The sequence below is a fragment of the Sphaerodactylus townsendi genome, linkage group LG02 (assembly GCF_021028975.2).
Source record: "Sphaerodactylus townsendi isolate TG3544 linkage group LG02, MPM_Stown_v2.3, whole genome shotgun sequence".
In the NCBI taxonomy this organism is placed as follows: domain Eukaryota; kingdom Metazoa; phylum Chordata; class Lepidosauria; order Squamata; family Sphaerodactylidae; genus Sphaerodactylus; species Sphaerodactylus townsendi.
Window position 1 is genome coordinate 52,486,963 of NC_059426.1, and position 19,418 is coordinate 52,506,380.

Sequence of the window (19,418 nt, forward strand, 5' to 3'; positions counted from 1 at the left end):
TGTTAAGCTGTACAAAATCAGTGCATTAAAACTGCATGTGTTGCCATGCAGTGTGAAGTAGTTCACCACTTGGCCTCTGTGGCTTTAAATGTTGTTGGGTGGAGGCTCAGGGCCCAAACAACATGTTGAGTTGTATCCCTTGGAGAATTTTCATGGATGGAAGAGGGTGATTTTCACCCCCATCCCCGCAGCAGATGTTTAATCCCTTGTTTGTGTTGTTCCACATAAGCAGTGTCTCTGGGAACACTCGGGATACAGTGAATGAGGGAAAACAAGGAAGGCAGAGTCATCATACGAGAATCCCTTCTGTCCATAGAACCATGGGCTCTGAACCATTATGTGTGAGCTTTGTAACTGGCTTTCCCAACTTTGTTTTAACACTAAAAACCAAGTGTGCAGGGAGAGGTGGAAGGGGTTGAACAAGACTGGAACTGCTGACGGAGGAAGTGATTTAGTCTTCTCATTGTGAAGTTTCCCTGACAGAAATCTTTCTCTTAATCCAGGAGAAGTTGTTTGCTGCAGTTAAAATTGTACTTCCCTTTGCTTCTCTAACGCAGCTAGTAGCAGCTCCAAGGAAGGGCAATTTCCACATAGCATAATGCAGAGAAGAATGTTCTTGATCCAAAGCTTCTCTCCTGGCAGCTTCTTTTTCATGTTGAAGAAGTAATGGGTCTTCTACATGAGACACAGTTTGGCCCTTTTTAGTATATCAAGTGATACAATCCAGAGTGTTCCTCTCTGATCTTTTCAGGTCAGTTTTGACTCTTCCTCTTCCTCTCCTGCCTTTTCTCTTCTCAGCTGATCTCCTGTGCCCCCAAGTTAACATTCGACATTCTAAATTCTGTATTATAAGTGAAGTGCATTCCGCACAGCATATTTGTAATGAGTTGCAATTGTTATAAATGAACACATTTTCCCTTTTAATAAATGGAAAACAAATTGCAACTCATTATCAATCTGCTGTGCAGAACCTACCTGAGTGAAGCTAACTCCTATAGGGAGATGCTGGATAGGATCTGCTCCAAATGCGGCTCCAGGTGGCAGGAGTGTGTGCAGGGAAAAGGGGGGTCAGTGAAAATTGTGCCATCTTCTTCCCAAGCAGAACCCCCATGGAGTCCAAGTCAGTATATTCAGCATGTAGACTGCTACACGGAAATGGAATGAAACACTGTATTCTTCAGTCTAAAGAGTTTCCTTTTTTTAACTCCAGGAATAATGAATCCTATGAAACAATGTAGGCGAGAGGAGATCACTCTGGCTTCTTCACCATTAATGCATCCAGAAAAAGAAAAAGCTGGCAACAACAAGAAGATATTTCCAGACTGGACCAGCAAAAAAGCTATTAAAACCAAGGTATACATGAAAAGGTGTTTCAGGCAGTAGCATTTGTTTAATTCCCAGTTGTCCTCTCCCTTCCATCAAGGAGGTCATGTTGGGATACATGTATCCCCCCCCCATTTTCCTGTTTATCCTCAATATAACTCTGTGAAGTAGGTTAGACTGAGCAAGTGTGATTATCCCAAGGTCATCAAGTGGGCTTCATAGTATGTAAGAATTAGAGCCCAATTCTTCATTGTACTACACTGTATCAATTAGTGAACTGCATGTTCTTCTGGGGAGTGACAAAGTAAACAGACTGCACGAGACAAATTAATTGCTTAATTGTAATCCTTGCAGTCAGTTAACATTTTCCATCAAGTAAATGTGTCATGTCTGTTCATTAGAAATAAAAAATTGTATGTACTTTGCCCTTTAATTTTCGGGCTTTACAAATAACTGATGTATTATTATGACTGATTACGCACAAGCATCTGCTGTGAGATGCGGGCAAATGTCTGTTGCAGCAAGATTTCTTGTACGGACGTATTACCTCAAGCCCCGCTTTCACTTTCTCATCTCCCTGCCACAAGCGAGACCACTTCTAGCATGCATTTAATTTTGCTTAGCCACCAGAGTGGGGAGATTTCCCAGTGAGCACCGCTTTGACCTGGATCTCTTCCCTCCACCCACAACCAGCCTGCCTGGTTCCACCCTTTCCATTCCTTGCACTGCCATAGCATTCTTTCCCCCTTGCCCCATTCCATGTTGCCGGCCTCTTCCTGCTTTTCTAGTACTCGTTTCGATATATCAATGTATCAATATAGCAAAGTTGGCTTTTGCAAGAAACAGCACAAACAGGGTCTGTTTCTGGCTCCTCCCCACCTCCCCCACTCTGCTTCTGCCCTCCCCGATGATCAGAAGGGCTTTTAAAAACTTTTTTTCAGACAAGCCTCTTTTTTAAAACAAGCCAGTCTCCTGCGGCAGCAGTAAGACAGAGACTGGGGGAGAGAGAGAGAGCGTGTGTCTGGGGTGAGGAAGCAAGGAGTGGGGAGAATATGAGCTCCATAGTATTTACTGAGTGTTATGAGATCTGTACCTTTAAAAGGGGCAGAGTTAAGATCACCAAGAAACAAAAGCCCATTGAGACTAGCTGTGGGGGAGGGCTGGACTTCCTTTATGCATGTAAGCAGAGAAATGTGAGGAGACCACATTTCAGCCCTACTGCATAGATAAAAGCCAAAGTAAGCATTCCATTAATAATGGGCCAAAGATTATTAGTTTCACACTTAGTTTGCAGGGACACTGTGATGTGATCTGTCTCTTTAAGATGTGAATTTCTTCCTCTCCTCTTCAATTTTCTTTTCTTGGGGAATATCTCATTTTATTTGAATGAAGTTGTAGTATGGGAGCTTTTTTCCAATCAAAGTTTTTGAGTGCTCAACAATGGAATATTATAAGTGAAAAGGCACCGAAAGTTTGTAGATTATAGATTTTTAAGGAGACAGCGAAATGGTAAGATTACAAAAGTGATCCTTGTTTTATCATGGGCTCATCAGAAATTATTTCCAGTCATAAAATAAGTTTCCTAAAAGTGATTTTTTTAATGTTAAAGAAGCATTCTTAAGGAGGTCTACTCTAATTGTCCCATTTTATTCAGTAGGGCTTACTTCCATGAAAGTGCTTTTAGGATTGCAATCTGAGAGACACTTCATATATCTTCTATTTCATTTATCATTCATTTGTAAAATTTCTGTAGTGCCTCTTTAGGGAACCTGCTTGATGCATTTATCTTAAAGTGATCATATTCTTACAAACTGAGGTGAAATAAACTGGTTAAAATCAATTATTCTATAACTGTAATGGATCAGAATAAAACTGTAGCTCCTGCTCAGGCATGATTATCTTCTTATACTCTGGTAGGGAAATTGTCCAAATTTGGATATTTACATTCAGTTATTGAAGTTTTGACCAAGCAAGACAGAACTTTCTACATATCTGAAAAGGTCCCAATGCTTGCAGAAAAATGTGAAATGTTAAAAAAATACATTGAGGAGAGGTTAAAACTCAAAAGTGATAAAAAGAGAACCTGTAACTTTAAGCAACAGATTGCCTCAGTGGGTGTTGCTAGGCAACCACAGCATTTACTCTCCAAAGCATCCATTTTCTCCAGGTGGACAGATCTCTATTCTTTGGAGTTCAGTTGTAATTCCAGGAGTTCTCTGGGTTAAAAGTTCTGCTGTGCCAGGCAACATAGTCACATATGAAACGCATGAACAAGTGTAACTTTCTTTCCTAGAATCTAAACCCTGATTCATGTGGTTGTTGTTGGTGGGGGGGGGGGGGGTAGAAATGCAAAAGTTGCACATGGTAAATAGGGCCATGTTTGCATTGATTATTGAACAGCATTTAATGGAAAGTATGCACATCTGCACTGCACAGTTTCTAATTTGAAAACTTCTTATAGATTCAGGACAAACACTGTTTGAAGCATTACACCTTTCACAAAACCCCACTATCAGGCATGCCAGTAGGGATAGTCTGGATTTTACAAAGCTACTCAAATATTGTTGTAATTATGGTTTTGTCTCAAATTTATATGTGCTCAGGCTGGACCTCGTAGTGTTTAAGAATGGTAGACTCTAATATGGAAAAACAAGTTTGATTCCCCACTTCTCCACATGAGCAGTAGACTCTTATCTGGTGAACTGGATTTGTTTCCCCGCTCCTACATATGAAGCCTGCTGGATGACCTTGAGCTAGTCACAGTTTTCTCTGAACGCTCTCAGCCCCTACCTGACAAGGTGTCTGTTGTGGGGAGAAGAAGGGAAGGAGCTTGTAAGCTGCTTTGATACTCCTTATGGTTAAGAAAAGCAGGGTATAAATCTAAACTCTTCTTCTTATCTACCTCAAAATGTAATTCTGAACTAGAATTAACCTGCAGTTTAACAACCCCAGTTTTTGTGGGGCAGACTTAAATTTTCCCTGTGCTTGTATTTATAACAGAGGACTGGAACTGAATGGATTTAAAACATGGAATCCTCAATCTGTTTTTTTTTTTTTTGGGGGGGGGGGGGGGGATGAACACATGGACACACAACAAACAAACAGCATTTGTTGTCATTGTGGCAAATTTCACTTTAATTACAGCTTGTTGTGATGTCTGGATGCTGTCTGGGGGAGAAAGAGGGAGAAACAAAATGGCTCACCATCTGTATTCAACTCCTTTGTGTTCAGTGAAGTGTTTTCTTATTGTGAGTGATGGCTTTGGGTTTGTGGCCATGCTTGTTTTTCACAGGACAGAGCACTGAGAGTCTGCACTTACTCTGCTAGCAGCAGCAGCGATACGGAAACGGAGCTGGAGTATGAAACAAACAGTTTCACAAATGGGGGAGAAAGGTTGGTTGAGTTAATGAAGAACAACAAACAAGGTAATTCAGAATTTGTGTACAGGAATTTATAACTCATGCCTCTGTTTGTGGCAGCTGCTTTTGTGCCTGTGTGCCTATGTCTGTCTTGTTTTCTCATTAGTTTTCAAATCTCATTTTCTGTTATGAGCTTGTTATTGTATATGTACATCAGTTTTTGAATCTCACGTCAAGCTCATCACTAGAACCGTACCTGTAACATTTCTTTTACTCATAAATCCTTAAAGAACTCTTCCATTGGATTATTACTTCAGTAAAGTGGAGAAGTGTATGTATATGTCTTTTTATATATAATTGCATGCTTTGGTAATTCAAAATAACCCAATGAGCCATGAATACAGTTTCCTAAACTCCATATTATGATGGAACTGCTACAGTTAAGTTTTGTTAGGTCTTTGCATCCACTTCCCTGTCTGTAGGATGCTCACACCTGCTGCTTGCATTCCTGACCCTAAAATTGTGCTAAATGAATTCGGAAGCAACGTTCTCAGAGATTTACAGGACGTTTCTTTTGGTACAAACAGTCAATCCATTGTAAACAGTATCACTGTTCTATAAAATCGATTTTAAACCCGTGAACTCTCTACCAAATTTTTGATCCAGTTCCAGTTCAGTGCTTTTCATTAGGAATGGGCATTTGGAAGATAGTTGATCAAAATCCAAACTGAATAGTCAGTGTTCTTTAATGTATTTAATGTACAGAATGTGATCATTACAAATAGCAGAAATCTTCAGAAAATACCTGTATCGTGGCACATTGCAGTCTGCTTTTCATAAGTGCACAAGATAACAATCGCCATGGCAGAAGATGAACCAGCAGATAGACGAGCTGACATGAGTGTCTTCCAGCTGGAAAAGTTGGGAGATCCTCCTGCTCAAAATAATTTCTCCAGTACATGTTTCTGTGCACTTGGTTTCCACTTACTGCTGACCATTGCGCTGCCCCACTGGGTTGCAGAAAGCTTTCTGGATTCTATTTAATCAGAAGTGGTACTCATTTCTTGCTTTTCCATTTTTAGAATTTGTTTATGTATTAATTTGATGTGTGTTAAATCTACTTGCTTGTTTAGAGCAAACGATTTTCTTGTACCATGTGAATTCAGTCATTACAGATGGGGAATAAGTGCAGGAGAAATTATATCCCACCCACCACAGTAGGACAAAAGAAGCAAACATTTTGTATGTAACCTCTGGATTTCAAGTGGTGCAAACCACAGGAGGGGTCAAGTGCTGCTGTTCACAGAGGCACCATTTTTCTCCTGCGGGTGGGGGGTGGGGGGGTGGACAGACATGCTGTTTGTCTCCTCTGGAGAACAGGAAGGCTTCTGCAATTTGTGGGATACAGAGGCAAAATCGCTGCCTCTATAAATGACAAGATTCAATCAAATGAAACCATAGAGATAGTGATGAAGCACTAGAACCCTCTCTATGTGAAGAAGCTCTAGAAGCCTTTCTAGGTGAAGTACCAGAGAGGAGAATGAAATTTAAGACACTTCTCAGCATTTTTAATTTCATGGGCAGCCCTCTTTCTGTCATTGCCCCTATACCAGTGGTTCTCAACCTGGGGGTCGGGACCCCTTTGGGGGTTGAATGGCCCTTTCACAGGGGTCGCCTAAGACTCTCTGCATCAGTGGTCTCCATCTGTAAAATGGGGGTCACCACAACATGAGGAACTGTATTAAAGGGTCGCGGCATTTGGAAGGTTGAGAACCAGTGCCCTATACTGTGTTTGGGGGGGATGAGCACAAGTAAGCTTTTTATTGCAGTGCCAAATAAAGTTATTTTCATATTTACAAAAGTCCATCCATTCATGTTTAAAGAAAGCAAGGGAAAAGGATCCATTTTTAGATAAAGACAGGGAAAATACATTGCTGCTCGAGGGAAGTAACTACACCCCTCCTAGCCCTTCATGAATAAATGTGAGTACAACATGCTTTTTGTGTGGTAAAAGTTGGCCATAGCCATTTTATTAACAAAAAATTGGTTCAAGGTAAACAAAGCATAAGGCACAGCATGGGGGACTGATCTGTGTACTGGGCAGCCCGAGTGCTCTCCCCCAGACACCTAAATTTTTCTACAGCACACCTGCTGATGAAAAATTATCACACGCTGGAGCAGCTGTGAGATTCCAGATGGGCGGTTGCCAGTTCCTGAAGACTCTTTGCTGCCAGGGGCACAAGCCATAGAAGCCCATGTCTGGGCAGGTTACCCCTTGGCCTGCTCCACCCCAAACCTCATAAGGAGGTTCCAATAAAGTGGATATTTTGCCTGCTGATCCCAAGTGCTCCAGCAAATGGGGAGGTTGCTGGCCGGGCCCAGCCTTATATAGGCTGCCTGGGCCCACCTCCCCAGTGATGTCAGGGCGCCCAGTGTCACTGCATGGCACAGCGAGCCTGAAAAAACTTTGCGAGCAATTGTGAGCTTGCGAGGCCACGGGGGAAGGTGGCTGCCATCAAGGAGGCTGTCCCTTCCCCAACAGCAATGGCGGCCGTGGTAAGTTGCGGCCGCTCTTTTATGTCTCCTGATTTGCGTTACCTGACTGAGTTTGCTTAACTGGCTTCAGCATTTTTCTTCCAGCCCAGCTCCGATACCCAAATTCAGCCTGGGCCCCCCAAAAAGATGATGTTGATTGGGCATAACAAAATAAGGCAGAGGAGGCAGAAAAGTTTTGCTCCCTTCTCTTTGTATTCTGCTTTAAAAATAAACCTCCATAATATATCACAACCTATTATATTTTAGTCCCGCTTTTCTCTGAAGTGCTAAGGGTGAGATACTATATAGTTTCCCTCTTCCTTCACTGTATTCTCACAAGAATCCTGTGAGATAGACCAGGCTAAGAGAACAAAAACTCAGTAGGTACTCATTGACCTGAACCCAGGTATGTCCAGCCCCTATGCCACACTACCTTTCTAGGAAACCATAACTTAAAGATCCTGGGAGAGTCTCCCCAAAAATTGCATATCAATGCTGTTGTACTTTCCAGCACCTCTCAATCAAGATTTTATTTGCTTGGCTATAGTTCTAAAGACACTCTTCTGGGAATAAGGTGTACTGCACTACATGGGACTTACTTCTGATCAGAACTGCCTAGGATTGCTCCTGTTGTCTTCTGTTTGCTAAAAATTTGGCAGAGAGGAGGATCCCTTAAATGCGGTAGTGCAGTTTTTGAGAATTTCATCTCTGAGGATGAAGGATAAAAGCTACAGCTGGACATGTGTTACCCATTCATGCCAGTGGAAGTGAATGCCTGACAGAATAATAAAAATAGGCAAACATAACCATAATAAAGAAAAAAAAACGTTTGGACACAACCCTAGTAATGTCATTTTTTATATTTTTATGTGATAGTTTACATGTCTTACAGTGCCATCCTAAGGAGAATTAGACCCTGCTAGGTCTATTGGTTCCAGTGAACTTGAAAGGTTGTACAGAGGTGGTTTTGTACAAGTCCACAGTGCAGCAAGAATCATATGCACATTAACATACCACACTTCTAAAGCTCTTGACTAGTCCCACTTGGAACAGCTGTAGACCAGTTCTCTTTTTGATGCACACGTGGCTGCTAAAAATCAGTGATAAGTACAGGTTGCTTCAAGAGCTGTGAAAAATTAACCTTAATTTTGGAAGCCACTGGAGGGAACAAAGGATTAAAATCATTTGAGGCTGTGACAGCAAACATTGTGAAATGTCCCCTTATAAAAAGTGGTGCTCTGTCACTTTTCAGGGAGGTAGCATCACAGTAGGCTTTTGAGATTCAGCTGGACACCAGTTTATTGATAGCAGATAGCACAGGGTGTTTTCTTCAAGTCACCATCTTGCATTATATTTAGTGTTTTTAGAAGTTCTACAGTCAGTCCCCAAATCTCCTTGACTGGGCAGAAGAGAAGTCTTTTCTAACATGTGTAGGTACCTGGATTAAGAAGGCCTTTGGCAAGTCCAAGGACACAGCTTGAAATTTATCGGTATACAAATTGCTGACTAGCCTGCAGTAAATGGGTTTGAACTTCAGAATATTGTTTTTGAAGACAAGACAAAAATCAGCAACCAATCAAATAAAAAACCCTCTTTTTAAGATTCTGCAGTGATGACTCCTGGAATGTTTCCAAAATCAATGTTCTTATATGGGAAAGGTGTATTATTTGGAGCACAGCAAAACTCATGTGCAGAGGGCCAGCCCAGATATTCTCATGCATGGTATGCAGTTGCTCGTTGGCTGTGGGAATAGGTCGGTTCCTGTCTCAATCCTGTCCACCTCTCAAAGATAATATTTTAACTAGGCAAACACTGTTCATTGGGGATATATGCGTCCCCTTCCCCAGCATTCAGTATCTTCTATAAAGTCCTGTTTGCTATGTATTTGGTTCAGAAAAATGCATGCTGTGCACATGGAGCTTAGGAATGGAGCTGTAGTTTAGTGTCAGAGTTTTTGTGTTGTATGCAGAATGTCTAAGGTGACCTTGGTTTGGAGGTTGGAAGTTAGTTTAAAACAAAATACTTTTAAAAAAACAAAAGGACAAGTTGCAGCTTTGACAACTGCACTGGAAGAAAGAGCTAATGAAAGCCAACTATTGAAAACATATTTAAAAAGGTTCTCAAGGGAGTGACCCAGATTGGTTCACCTATTGTACACAGGTTCCCTTTTTGGAGTCTAGCTAAGTCATCATCTCTCAAACCAATTAAGAAACTTCTTTTACCTAACTGGTCAAATATTTTGGTTATTCCACAAATCGTCATAGCCTACATAACTCTGGGTGTGTCTGGATGTGTACATCAGATCAGATGTTGTAAAGTGAAGGCAGGCACAAGTTAAGGATGAGCAATATCTCTCATTCCATGTCATTATTATTTATGGGGCTGGATCTTTACCCCCATTTTCTACTCTGCCTGTCTTCAAGTTTTACCTAGAAATTTTCTGAAATGTATACCGGAAATGTGTAAATGGCTACCATTCACAATCTTCTCTCTCTCTTGTTCTCTATACAGGTCTTATCTTACAGGAATTGATTGAAATACTATACAAAAAGGATTGCTTTTTGTACTATGTTTTAATCAATGCTCATGGGTTGCTTGTGAATTTGTAACCTGTAATGAGAAAATAAGGAGAAAAAATCCAGTATGAACTGAAATTGGCAGCAAACTTGAGCATGTTCAAAAGTTGGAGCATAGTCCAGGATTTTTTTTTTAATCAGGCCAGTGATGAACAGCTAGCTCCTTTATACTGATGTGCAAACAAGATTGTGCAGTTCAGAAACCCGGAGTCTGGGAGGATATTTGTAGGCATCTCTCATGCCAACTACCTTTTAGTCTTTCAGTAGTAGCCCTGCTTGCTCCCAGTCAAATATAATAGTTCTTTGCAGCAGTCTGCCTTTATGGACAGAGCTGCTGATTCCAGCCCTCACTTAGCCTCCTGGCATCCCCTCACTTCTATTCTATCAGCCAGAGCAGAAGAAGGAAATCAAGCTGCTGTGCTGTTCTGCTTCCTTTTTTCCCCCTGTAGCCAAGGAGCCTGTCTCTGCAATTAACAGCAACAAAAAAGAAGCCATGGCAGAGAGGAAATGAAAGGAGAACAACCTGGTCGCCTCACTTTCTGTTTCCCTCAGCAGCTGCTGAAGTTAATGTGATGAGCCACTGAGAGGATGAGGGAGCAGAGGTGGACACAGGTTTCTGCTTGTAGGGAACATGAGGCAAGGAGAGAAGGCAAGAAGGGAGCCTTTTGGCTCCCAAGTTCCTGGAGCATCTTTCATGACCTGATATCTGCAACAGATGCATGGATGCTTCAGTCTGTATGGATTAGATTATAGAGCCTGACAGATCCAAGTCTACAGCATCATTTTAACTACCAAGATATTTATTTATTGATTGATTATAGATTTTTAGTCCTCCTTTTCCTATTGGGACAGGCTCAGGACTGTTCACATCATTCAATACACAGTTATTTAACTATAAAATAATATACAAATCTATACACTTTAAACCAGTTTCCAGATTATGTGCCATTAACAATGATAGTATACCCAAGAAGGTATCTCAGTATCTTTTTTTTTAAAGGAGAGATGCAATGCGTGATAAAGTGGCAGAAGGCGCACACTTGCCAGATGCTGCAGTTCTAAGAACACTTTCCTGGGAGTAAGGCCCATTTAATAAAATGGGACTTATTTCTGAGTAGATCTGCCTAGGATTGCTTCCTAACTGTGCAGTCCTCATCAAAGTCACACTCTGGCCATAGGCTTAGAAGCTTGTATCTGTGTTTAGGATTGTACTGTATGTTCCATTGATTTTTACGGGACCTGCTTCTAAATAAAGCATTGTTAGAATTAATCGGAAAATATGCTTAGATTTACCGTTGACAAAAGCAGAATTTCAAAATTAAGCCAACCTATTACTATAAGAATGCAACTTTCACAGTAAGGAAAACTCAAATTCAGATAAGTAACCACAGCTTAAATAAATATAAATAGTATCACCAGTTATCATTAGATTCCTAAGAGCTAAACACTAAATAGGGCTGATTTAATTATTTTCAGCAAATAAGTATTTTTTGTAGCCAACTAATGAATAAGAAAGGCATCATGAAATCCAAGATGACCATGAAAAGCACAGCCTTAGCAATTTGTCTGCCTCTCGCCTAAGACTTTAAGGTTAGCAAGATGACAAGCTCAAAACGTAATTAGCAGAAAGAAAGAGTGTTTAAAACTAGAAGCCAGACATGTGCTTAAGGTATGTAGGGCAGATGAGCTACTGTGATTAAGATGTACGTTTAAGCTAAACTAATGTTCAAAATTCTGTATTAAAGTAAAATTAGCAATTTCATTTCAAGCAAGGAAATTACTGCTTCTAAAAATGGGGACGCTTATCTCATATAATTTCCTTTTTTCCCTCTCTTTAAAAGCATGAAATATTCACGTGCATTCTAACTCAGAATCTTCTTGCTGTGTGAGTATAACAGCATAATCCTGAGCAGAGTTACACCTTTTTGTATACATTGAAGTCAGTGTGCTTAGAAAGGTGTTAGTGCTTAGCATGAAACCTGTGTCAAAATAACTTTCAAATCATAGGAGGATGCCTTTTTGTAGATGTTACAGTCCCACCCTTTGATGCTTTCTAGTGTCTGGAATAATGTGTTCTGGTTACACAGCATGCTTAAACTGTGTACAGGCTTTCTCTGGAATAAGTATACAACGTGTGTGTGCTTTTCTTTTCTTTTAAATGTGTCCTTAGCTGAGCAAGAAGAAAATAGTGTGAGGAAGTCCTTTATGGGAAGGCCTATGTCAATCTTGGATTTATACCAGCACAGCCTCTGTGGCCATTACGGAGAGGATGAACCTGAACAATTAGCACATTACAGTTTTATTGAGCAACTGAATGGAGCTTCCACTAAAGATGGCAAAAGCAAAAAGATCTGTAGTGTGAGTTCTCTCGCTTTTTTGGGGAAAGGGGGATGCTATTACCTCTTTTGTTAACTTTAGGGATATTTCTTGTTTGCCTTCTTTTTTTTCTGCACGCATCGTTACTGTTTATTGATGTCCAGCGTGAAAATGTCACATGGACTGCAGGGAAGAACAAAGGAAACATTTAAGGAGCTTTGTTTTGCCTCTAGGCAAGCAGTACACATGCACTGACTTTCGTAGTCATGTATGTCAAACATTGAAGGAGGGCTGGAATTCATTCATCCCCTGCATTCTCAGAAGGATGGAACCAAAATCTTGTTTCCCTTACAGAAAAGTGGGAAGTGTTTGCTTATTTGCCTCTTCCCGTGACTTAATTCTGTGTCACACATGCCATTCTCAGTGTTCCTGATTCCCAGGAGCTGTGTTTCAGGCAATGGTGCAGGAAGGGAACATGACAATCATCTGGTTGTCCTTAGATGAAGTCTGGTCTCAATGGCCATTTGTGCACTTACAGTTTTCAGCATGGACGTGTGCTTCACAGTGGAGTCTCCTGCATTTCATCATTTACAATGCTCTACTGTTTCTCCCAGGCCCAGCCACCACTTTGCCTGCCCCTCGCTTCTCCTGCTTCCATCATTCCTGGGATAGATTGAAAACGTCTAAATTAAACAAAAAGAAAAATTCCCCCCCTTGGATTGGATTGTTAATTTGAAGGGCTCAGGGTGGTCAACAACATCATAAGATAGAAAAATAAAACATAGCAATACAATAAGAACATAAGAACAAGCCAGCTGGATCAGACCAGAGTCCATCTAGTCCAGCTCTCTGCTACTCACAGTGGCCCACCAGGTGCCTTTTGGAGCTCACATGCAGGATGTGAAAGCAATGGCCTTCTGCGGCTGTTGCTCCCGAGCACCTGGACTGTTGAGGCATTTGCAATCTCAGATCAAAGAGGATCAAGATTGGTAGCCATAAATCGACTTCTCCTCCCTAAATCTGTCCAAGCCCCTTTTAAAGCTTCACCACCTCCTGTGGCAGCATATTCCTTTTATTACTCCTAATTCATTTTCAATGAATGCCCCCTGGTTCTAGTATTGTGAGAAAGAGAGAAAAATTTCTGTCAACATTTTCTACCCCATGCATAATTTTATAACTTCAATCATATCCCCCCTCAGACGTCTCCTCTCCAAACTAAAGAGTCCCAAACGCTGCAGCCTCTCCTCATAAGGAAGGTGCTCCAGTCCCTGCAATCATCCTCGTTGCCCTTCTCTGCAATCTCTTCTCTGCAATCTCTTCTCTGCAATCTCTTCAATATCCTTTTTGACATGTGGCAACCAGTGAACTGAAACACAGTACTCCAAGTGCGGCTCGCATCTCACTGCTTTATATAAGGGCATGACAATCTTTGCAGTTTTATTCTCAATTCCTTTCCTAATTATCCCCAGCATAGAGTTTGCCTTTTTCACAGCTGCCATGCATTGAGTTGACATTCCCACGGAACTATCAACTAAGACACCCAAATCCCTTTCCTGGTCTGTCAGGACTGGATAGCTAGCTGGACCCTCTGTAGCTGTTGTAATATGTGAAGTTTGGATTTTTTGCCCCTATGTGCATCACTTTACATTTTGCTACATTGAACTGCATTTGCCATTTCTTAGCCCACTCACCTAATTTATCAAGGTCTGCTTGGAGCTCTTCGCAATCCTTTGTGGTTCTCACCACCCTACATAATTTGGTATCATCTGCAAACTTGGCCACCACGCTACCCACCCCTACTTCCAGGTCATTTATGAATAGGTTAAAGAGCACTGGTCCCAAAACGGATCCTTGGGGGACACCACTCCCGACATCTCTCCATTGTGAGAACTTCCCATTTACACCCACTCTTTGCTTCCTGTTTCTCAACCAGTTTTTAATCCATAGGAGGACTTCCCCTCTTATTCAATAAAGCTGATCATAACATCAACAATAAACAGTCTTTCAAAGCCTTGACAATATTCCAATATCAGATTAAAAAGTATTCAATATTCCCATTTAACAAAATTAAAACATAATTAACATAACATTCCAAAACATATAATCAGCAAACATAATAACATTTCATAATATGGCAATATCATAACATCAAAAACATCACAGCATCACAACATCCATAATAGTAACATCATTCCATAACATATCGATGTAGTAACATTGAAACATTGTACATAGTCACAAAATAATAACATAACCACATCACAACATAATACCAATCATAAAACCATAATAATAGAACAAAATAATCACAATTAACCTGATAATAACATATTCAGATGGCGGCTTCCTATTAAAATTCTGTAATCCAGAGCACCATAAGAGTAAAGAAGAATCCTACCTACGCTACCAACAATACAATTCATTACATATATACTCAATGGTAACAGTATAAACTTCTCTAGCCCAGCAACTAAATTAAACACAATCTCCATTTTACTACACAAATAGGTCCACTTAATTCATAACCACTGTGGCTAATATTAATAATTTCTCTAACCTAGCCACTAACATTAATCTAAGTTAAACTACATATCCACTTGCTAAGCTAACTAACATAACTTGGCTAACCTAATATATACAGTAATGACTACTAATACTAACTACTAGTAGGAGACCACTGCTGTTGTTGCTACCGTCTCCATGTTGTTGTAGGGCCTACCCCAATCTCAGCTGCTCGAGGGAGTCCTGTCGAGCTTTGCTTAGGGGTCGCTGCCACCGGCCTCTGTTGCTGTCTTGAGGATTGTAAAGTCTCTGCTCTCAGACAGGCACGTACAGCCATGACTTTTCTCTTGCCAGTGAATTATTGTTGCCGTTGCTGCCTGGAAGCCTCAACTCTGACACAAACATGCCCAGCCATAGTTCTAATGTCCCCGGCAAGGTGCTGCTGCTTGACCCCCGAAAATGCCAGCAAAACTGCTCCTGCTTGGGCAAGGGAAGAGGGGAGGAGCAGAAAAGCCATCCGAGCCAATTGCACACTGGTGTGCTTCACTTTCCCTGTGCAGACAGGGGGGAAAATTGCATTTGCCCATTCTTGGAAATTGCAAGACTTCTCTGATCTGTGGTGCAGTGAGTTCTGAAGAGGGTGAAACACGTACATAGTTGAGGATCTGATCTGAAAGTAATGTGCACTCAACCCAAAGAGACCAAACATGCACAAAAGACCACTGTAACTTCTGATTTGCTGCGTGTCATAGTTTGCCTTCACATTTAAACCAGCCATCTATGGTTTATACTTCTCCTCCAAACAGGGTTTCCAATCCTGGACTGAATGGGAAATAAATAAATATTGTTTGTTGATTTGTCTATAATGACCAGCCACGGTCTGCCTAAAACAGAAGTTGTTAATGTACTTTGAGCACGCAAGGAGTGGAGGAAGGAGGAGGAACAGGGAAACAAAGGAGCACAAGGCTCATTCACATAACACAAAACAGTAGTTTGGTGATACATTTGAGCAACAGACTAGAGTCCTCTTACAGGGGAAAATAATTAACTTTGCTTATAGCTGCTCTGAGCCATTTATGCAGTAAGCCATGAATCTAAATAGCAGGTTCTTGTTTGAAAAACAGCAAGAAACAAAAGTATCACAGATCACTCAGCATCTCTAGCTTTGTCTAAGAAAGCTGTTATCAACTGTGGTCATTACACATAATCTGTAATCTAGATTAGCTAATTTGCTAATGTTCTATTAAGTTCATTATAGAAGTTCTTGCCTTAGTTTGGAGAACTGTCCAACATACAATTAATTAGCACCGCTCCCATTGAGAATTCACTGCAGATACTCCAAGAAGCACAATCTTTCCATTATAACAATACCTGAAAATAAACTACATACTCTGAACATCCATGTTACCTAATGGGACAGAGTATCCCATAAATCTGCCTAATACAGTCTGGACACTTTCACACATCCTGAATAATGTGCTTTCTGTCCACTTTCAATACACTTTTCAGATGGAATTTACTGCATGAAATGGCAAAATCCATTTGCAAATTATCATTAAAGTGGATTGAAAGTGCATTATTTGGCTTGTGTAAAAGCACCCAAAGTTTGAACAAGGACCCTTAGCTGCTATTTTTCCTTTCGTTCTTTCTCTTTCTTACTTCAATTCATAATCCATGTGAAGATGATTGATCAAAACTAAGTATTTTTGTCATAAATTACCTTTTTAATGAAACTGAATTAAAATCTGATGATCATAAATAGTAGGCAGTTTGCATACTTTCTGTCTGGTTTTTTTTACTGCTGTGTTTTTTTAATTGTATGCTTGCTGGCTGTACATACCAGATCGTGAGACATCAAGATATAATCTGGATGGTTCCGTTCGGCTCCTTTCTTACAACTTCGATCATTTTGATTTGGAAGTGTCTGTCAGACCTTGGCTGCACTGACATCTGGCAAATTTAGTTTTGTAGTCATGGTAATATGTAGAGAGAGAGGACAAGCTGGACAAAGAACTCTTCTAGGTGAAACAGAGGGTTTGCTGTTCTGATATAAAAGAAGCAGGTGCTGAAGTACAAAGTCACAAAAGTGCATCAATGCTTTAATGAGTGTAGGGTCAGGGGAAGTCTGCCTTACAAATCTCGAAAGTAAAACCGCAACTTATCACTCACCTAACATGTCATCAGACCGGTCAGAAGTCTTACAGTTTTAAAGGCCGTTTTGCTGAGACAGAAAAAAAAGCAAGAAAAGCACCTTTTAAGAAAATATTCCCAATTATACAAAAGACAGAGAAAACAATGTCACTACAGTTGAATTAAATAAGGATAAATGAGGAAAGGAACTGCAAGACTTTCCACCAAACTCCACAGTATAAATGTTTAGCGATCCATAAAATAATGATCCAACCATGATAATTTGTGTCAAATATAGGCAGCGCTGCATTCTTAAATCTAAGGTCAGAAGAAACAGATAGATTAATCTGATTGGGTTTCACTGGATCAGAGCAGCAAAATTGTTTTTATGGTGCGCTAGTTAAATGTGGTAAATCTCTGGAATATGCAAAACCAGCTTCATTGAAATGAACGTCTACATCATGCCATTTAGTGAACAAAAAGGGCAGGCAGAAAATGTGTGTATTTGAACTATCTGCCATGAATTCACTAACTATCTGGGCATTACCATTAGCCTCACTGGGAAAGCAAGCAAGTAATACTTCCTTCACTGGGTTGTGGTGACTTTTGTTTCCACACCAGCATTTTTGTTATACATTTGCATAGGTGATTGGGGGCCTATAAGATTTACCACTTCTAAGCTTTAATCTGTGCTCAGGAAGCGCTGCTGCCTCTTGCTACACAGTGAGAGTTCAATAGCACACACAGGATTTGGCTATTAGTGTTAAACTTTTCAGAATGACAAACGAGCAGCAATGGCCATGAAAAGCAGGTTACCCCTGGATTTCTTGTTTAGAGCATCAGAAGGAAATTTGTTCTCTGCTGCAATTTGTCCACTGCAGAATTAAAATCCATTGTATCCTGTTTTTTTTTCAGTGGCCCTAAAGTAATAAAGCTTAACAAAGCAAAACTTAGAAAACTGTCAAGATTACATTTGTTGGCCAAAAAAAAAAAGGTCCATAGGGAAGTCTGTTTGAAAAGTGTGGCTAGAGTGTCACCACTAACTAGCATGGGAAGGTTTAGGAAAACCCCAAGTGTTGTGATAGACAGAATGAGTTTATCCTAGTTGTCGAAAGAGCAGCATGCCGTGGCACTGGGCAGCTCAATTAAATTGGACTTTAAGTCAGATAATATGGCCATTATTGAACAGGCACTCTAATGAGATTTTTTACAGGTCCCTTATGTCAGGGTAGCCATTTTTTTTTTTGCTTTGGGCTGGGCTCCTGCACTGCTGCCAAGCAGATGTCGCTTGGCCTGTCAATGCATATCTACGTCAAGGAACTCTACGACTGATGAAGCGCTGCCTGCCATGCAGCTATTAAAGACATCGGATCCCTGCCACAAAAGAAAGATTGTCAAATAATGTACTGTGACAAAATATATTAGAATATAGAATGCATTTTATGCAAGATATAACACTAATGTACTGGAGCCAAGATTATCCATAATGTATTATTTATTGAAAGGGCAGGCAGAACATGGATCATAGCAGACTGGTCAGACACTAAACAGTTTTCAGTGGACTCCAACAATGAGGGTTTCTGCTAAGCTCTCTTCCTGTCCCTGTGCATGTCCAGGTAGTTCTCTGATGGAGAAGCAGCTACTGCATAGGGATGATCCTGTGTCATTTGAATTTGCCAGTCTGTTCTTCCTGAAACTCAGAGATTTGACTTATATAGTTTGTGGCATTGCTTACTTTATGGAATTATCTATAATGGCTTGAATTGTTCCACCCTGAGTATGCCTTTTTCCATTTCTTGTATTAATCTGTCATATTTCTATTACATATCTTCTCCTGCAGGCAAGTTGGGATCGGGGATATATCATCAGTAGTTAGTTTTTGCATTAAAGTGCTCTAAAATTTAAAGGTATCAACAGACTGACATTAATTATCAAGGTAGTTGCAAATTTACTTATTATTCCTGAAAGCTGTACCATTAAGAAGAAATACTATCATTTTTAGTGCAGTCTTTTCTCAGAAGAGGGAAGTTTTATTTGGTGTCTTTCAAAGACAGAATATTAATATTTCAGAGGCATTGTGTATGTTGAGAAGTAATTAAAATATTCCAAGAATGTTTAAAATACCGTGATTGATTTAAGAATTCAAACAAAAGACTGTTGATGTTAATTTAAGGGTATGTGTCATCTCTTTGTTGTGGTAACTCCTTTCATATCCTTTTTTGGAGAAAGAAGTCATTTGACTTTGTGCCGATTAGTAAATACAAGTGGAGAAGGGATTTAAGCCCCCTTGTTCTTTGCACTGCAATCCCACTATGAATGAGGCCCATGGCTTCTTGGGAATTAAGTTCCGATTATGGAAATCTGAGAGCACGTCTGGCAATGGAACATGTGGGGATTGTAAGGACTTTGTAAAGTGTGAATGGGCAACAGTGCATATACAGTTGCCCTATCCCAGGGGTCTGCAACCTGCGGCTCTCCAGATGCTCATGGACTACAAATCCCATAACCCCCTGCCAGCATGGCCAATTGGCCATGCTGGCAGGGGCTGATGGGAACTGTAGTCCATGAACATCTGGAGAGCCGCAGGTTGCAGACTCCTGCCCTATCCAAACTTTGTAAACCATTTTTATTCAAAAGCAACATGTTGCATTGTCATAGTTGGCGAAATACAGGTGGG

At 40.5% G+C, this 19,418-nt stretch overlaps 1 protein-coding gene across 4 annotated transcripts in view; it reads left to right on the forward strand.

The window, feature by feature from the left end:
• NCKAP5 (NCK associated protein 5) overlaps window positions 1–19,418 on the forward strand; it is a 718,925-nt gene that overhangs the window by 644,707 nt on the left and 54,800 nt on the right. For 3 of the 4 annotated variants that reach the window (XM_048483947.1, XM_048483948.1, XM_048483951.1), the window contains 3 exons: window positions 1,211–1,353; window positions 4,616–4,748; window positions 11,964–12,151. In XM_048483947.1, coding sequence (XP_048339904.1) covers window positions 1,211–1,353; window positions 4,616–4,748; window positions 11,964–12,151 — 464 coding nt within the window. The remainder of the gene's footprint in view (window positions 1–1,210; window positions 1,354–4,615; window positions 4,749–11,963; window positions 12,152–19,418) is intronic. The other variant, XM_048483949.1, reaches the window with a different exon arrangement.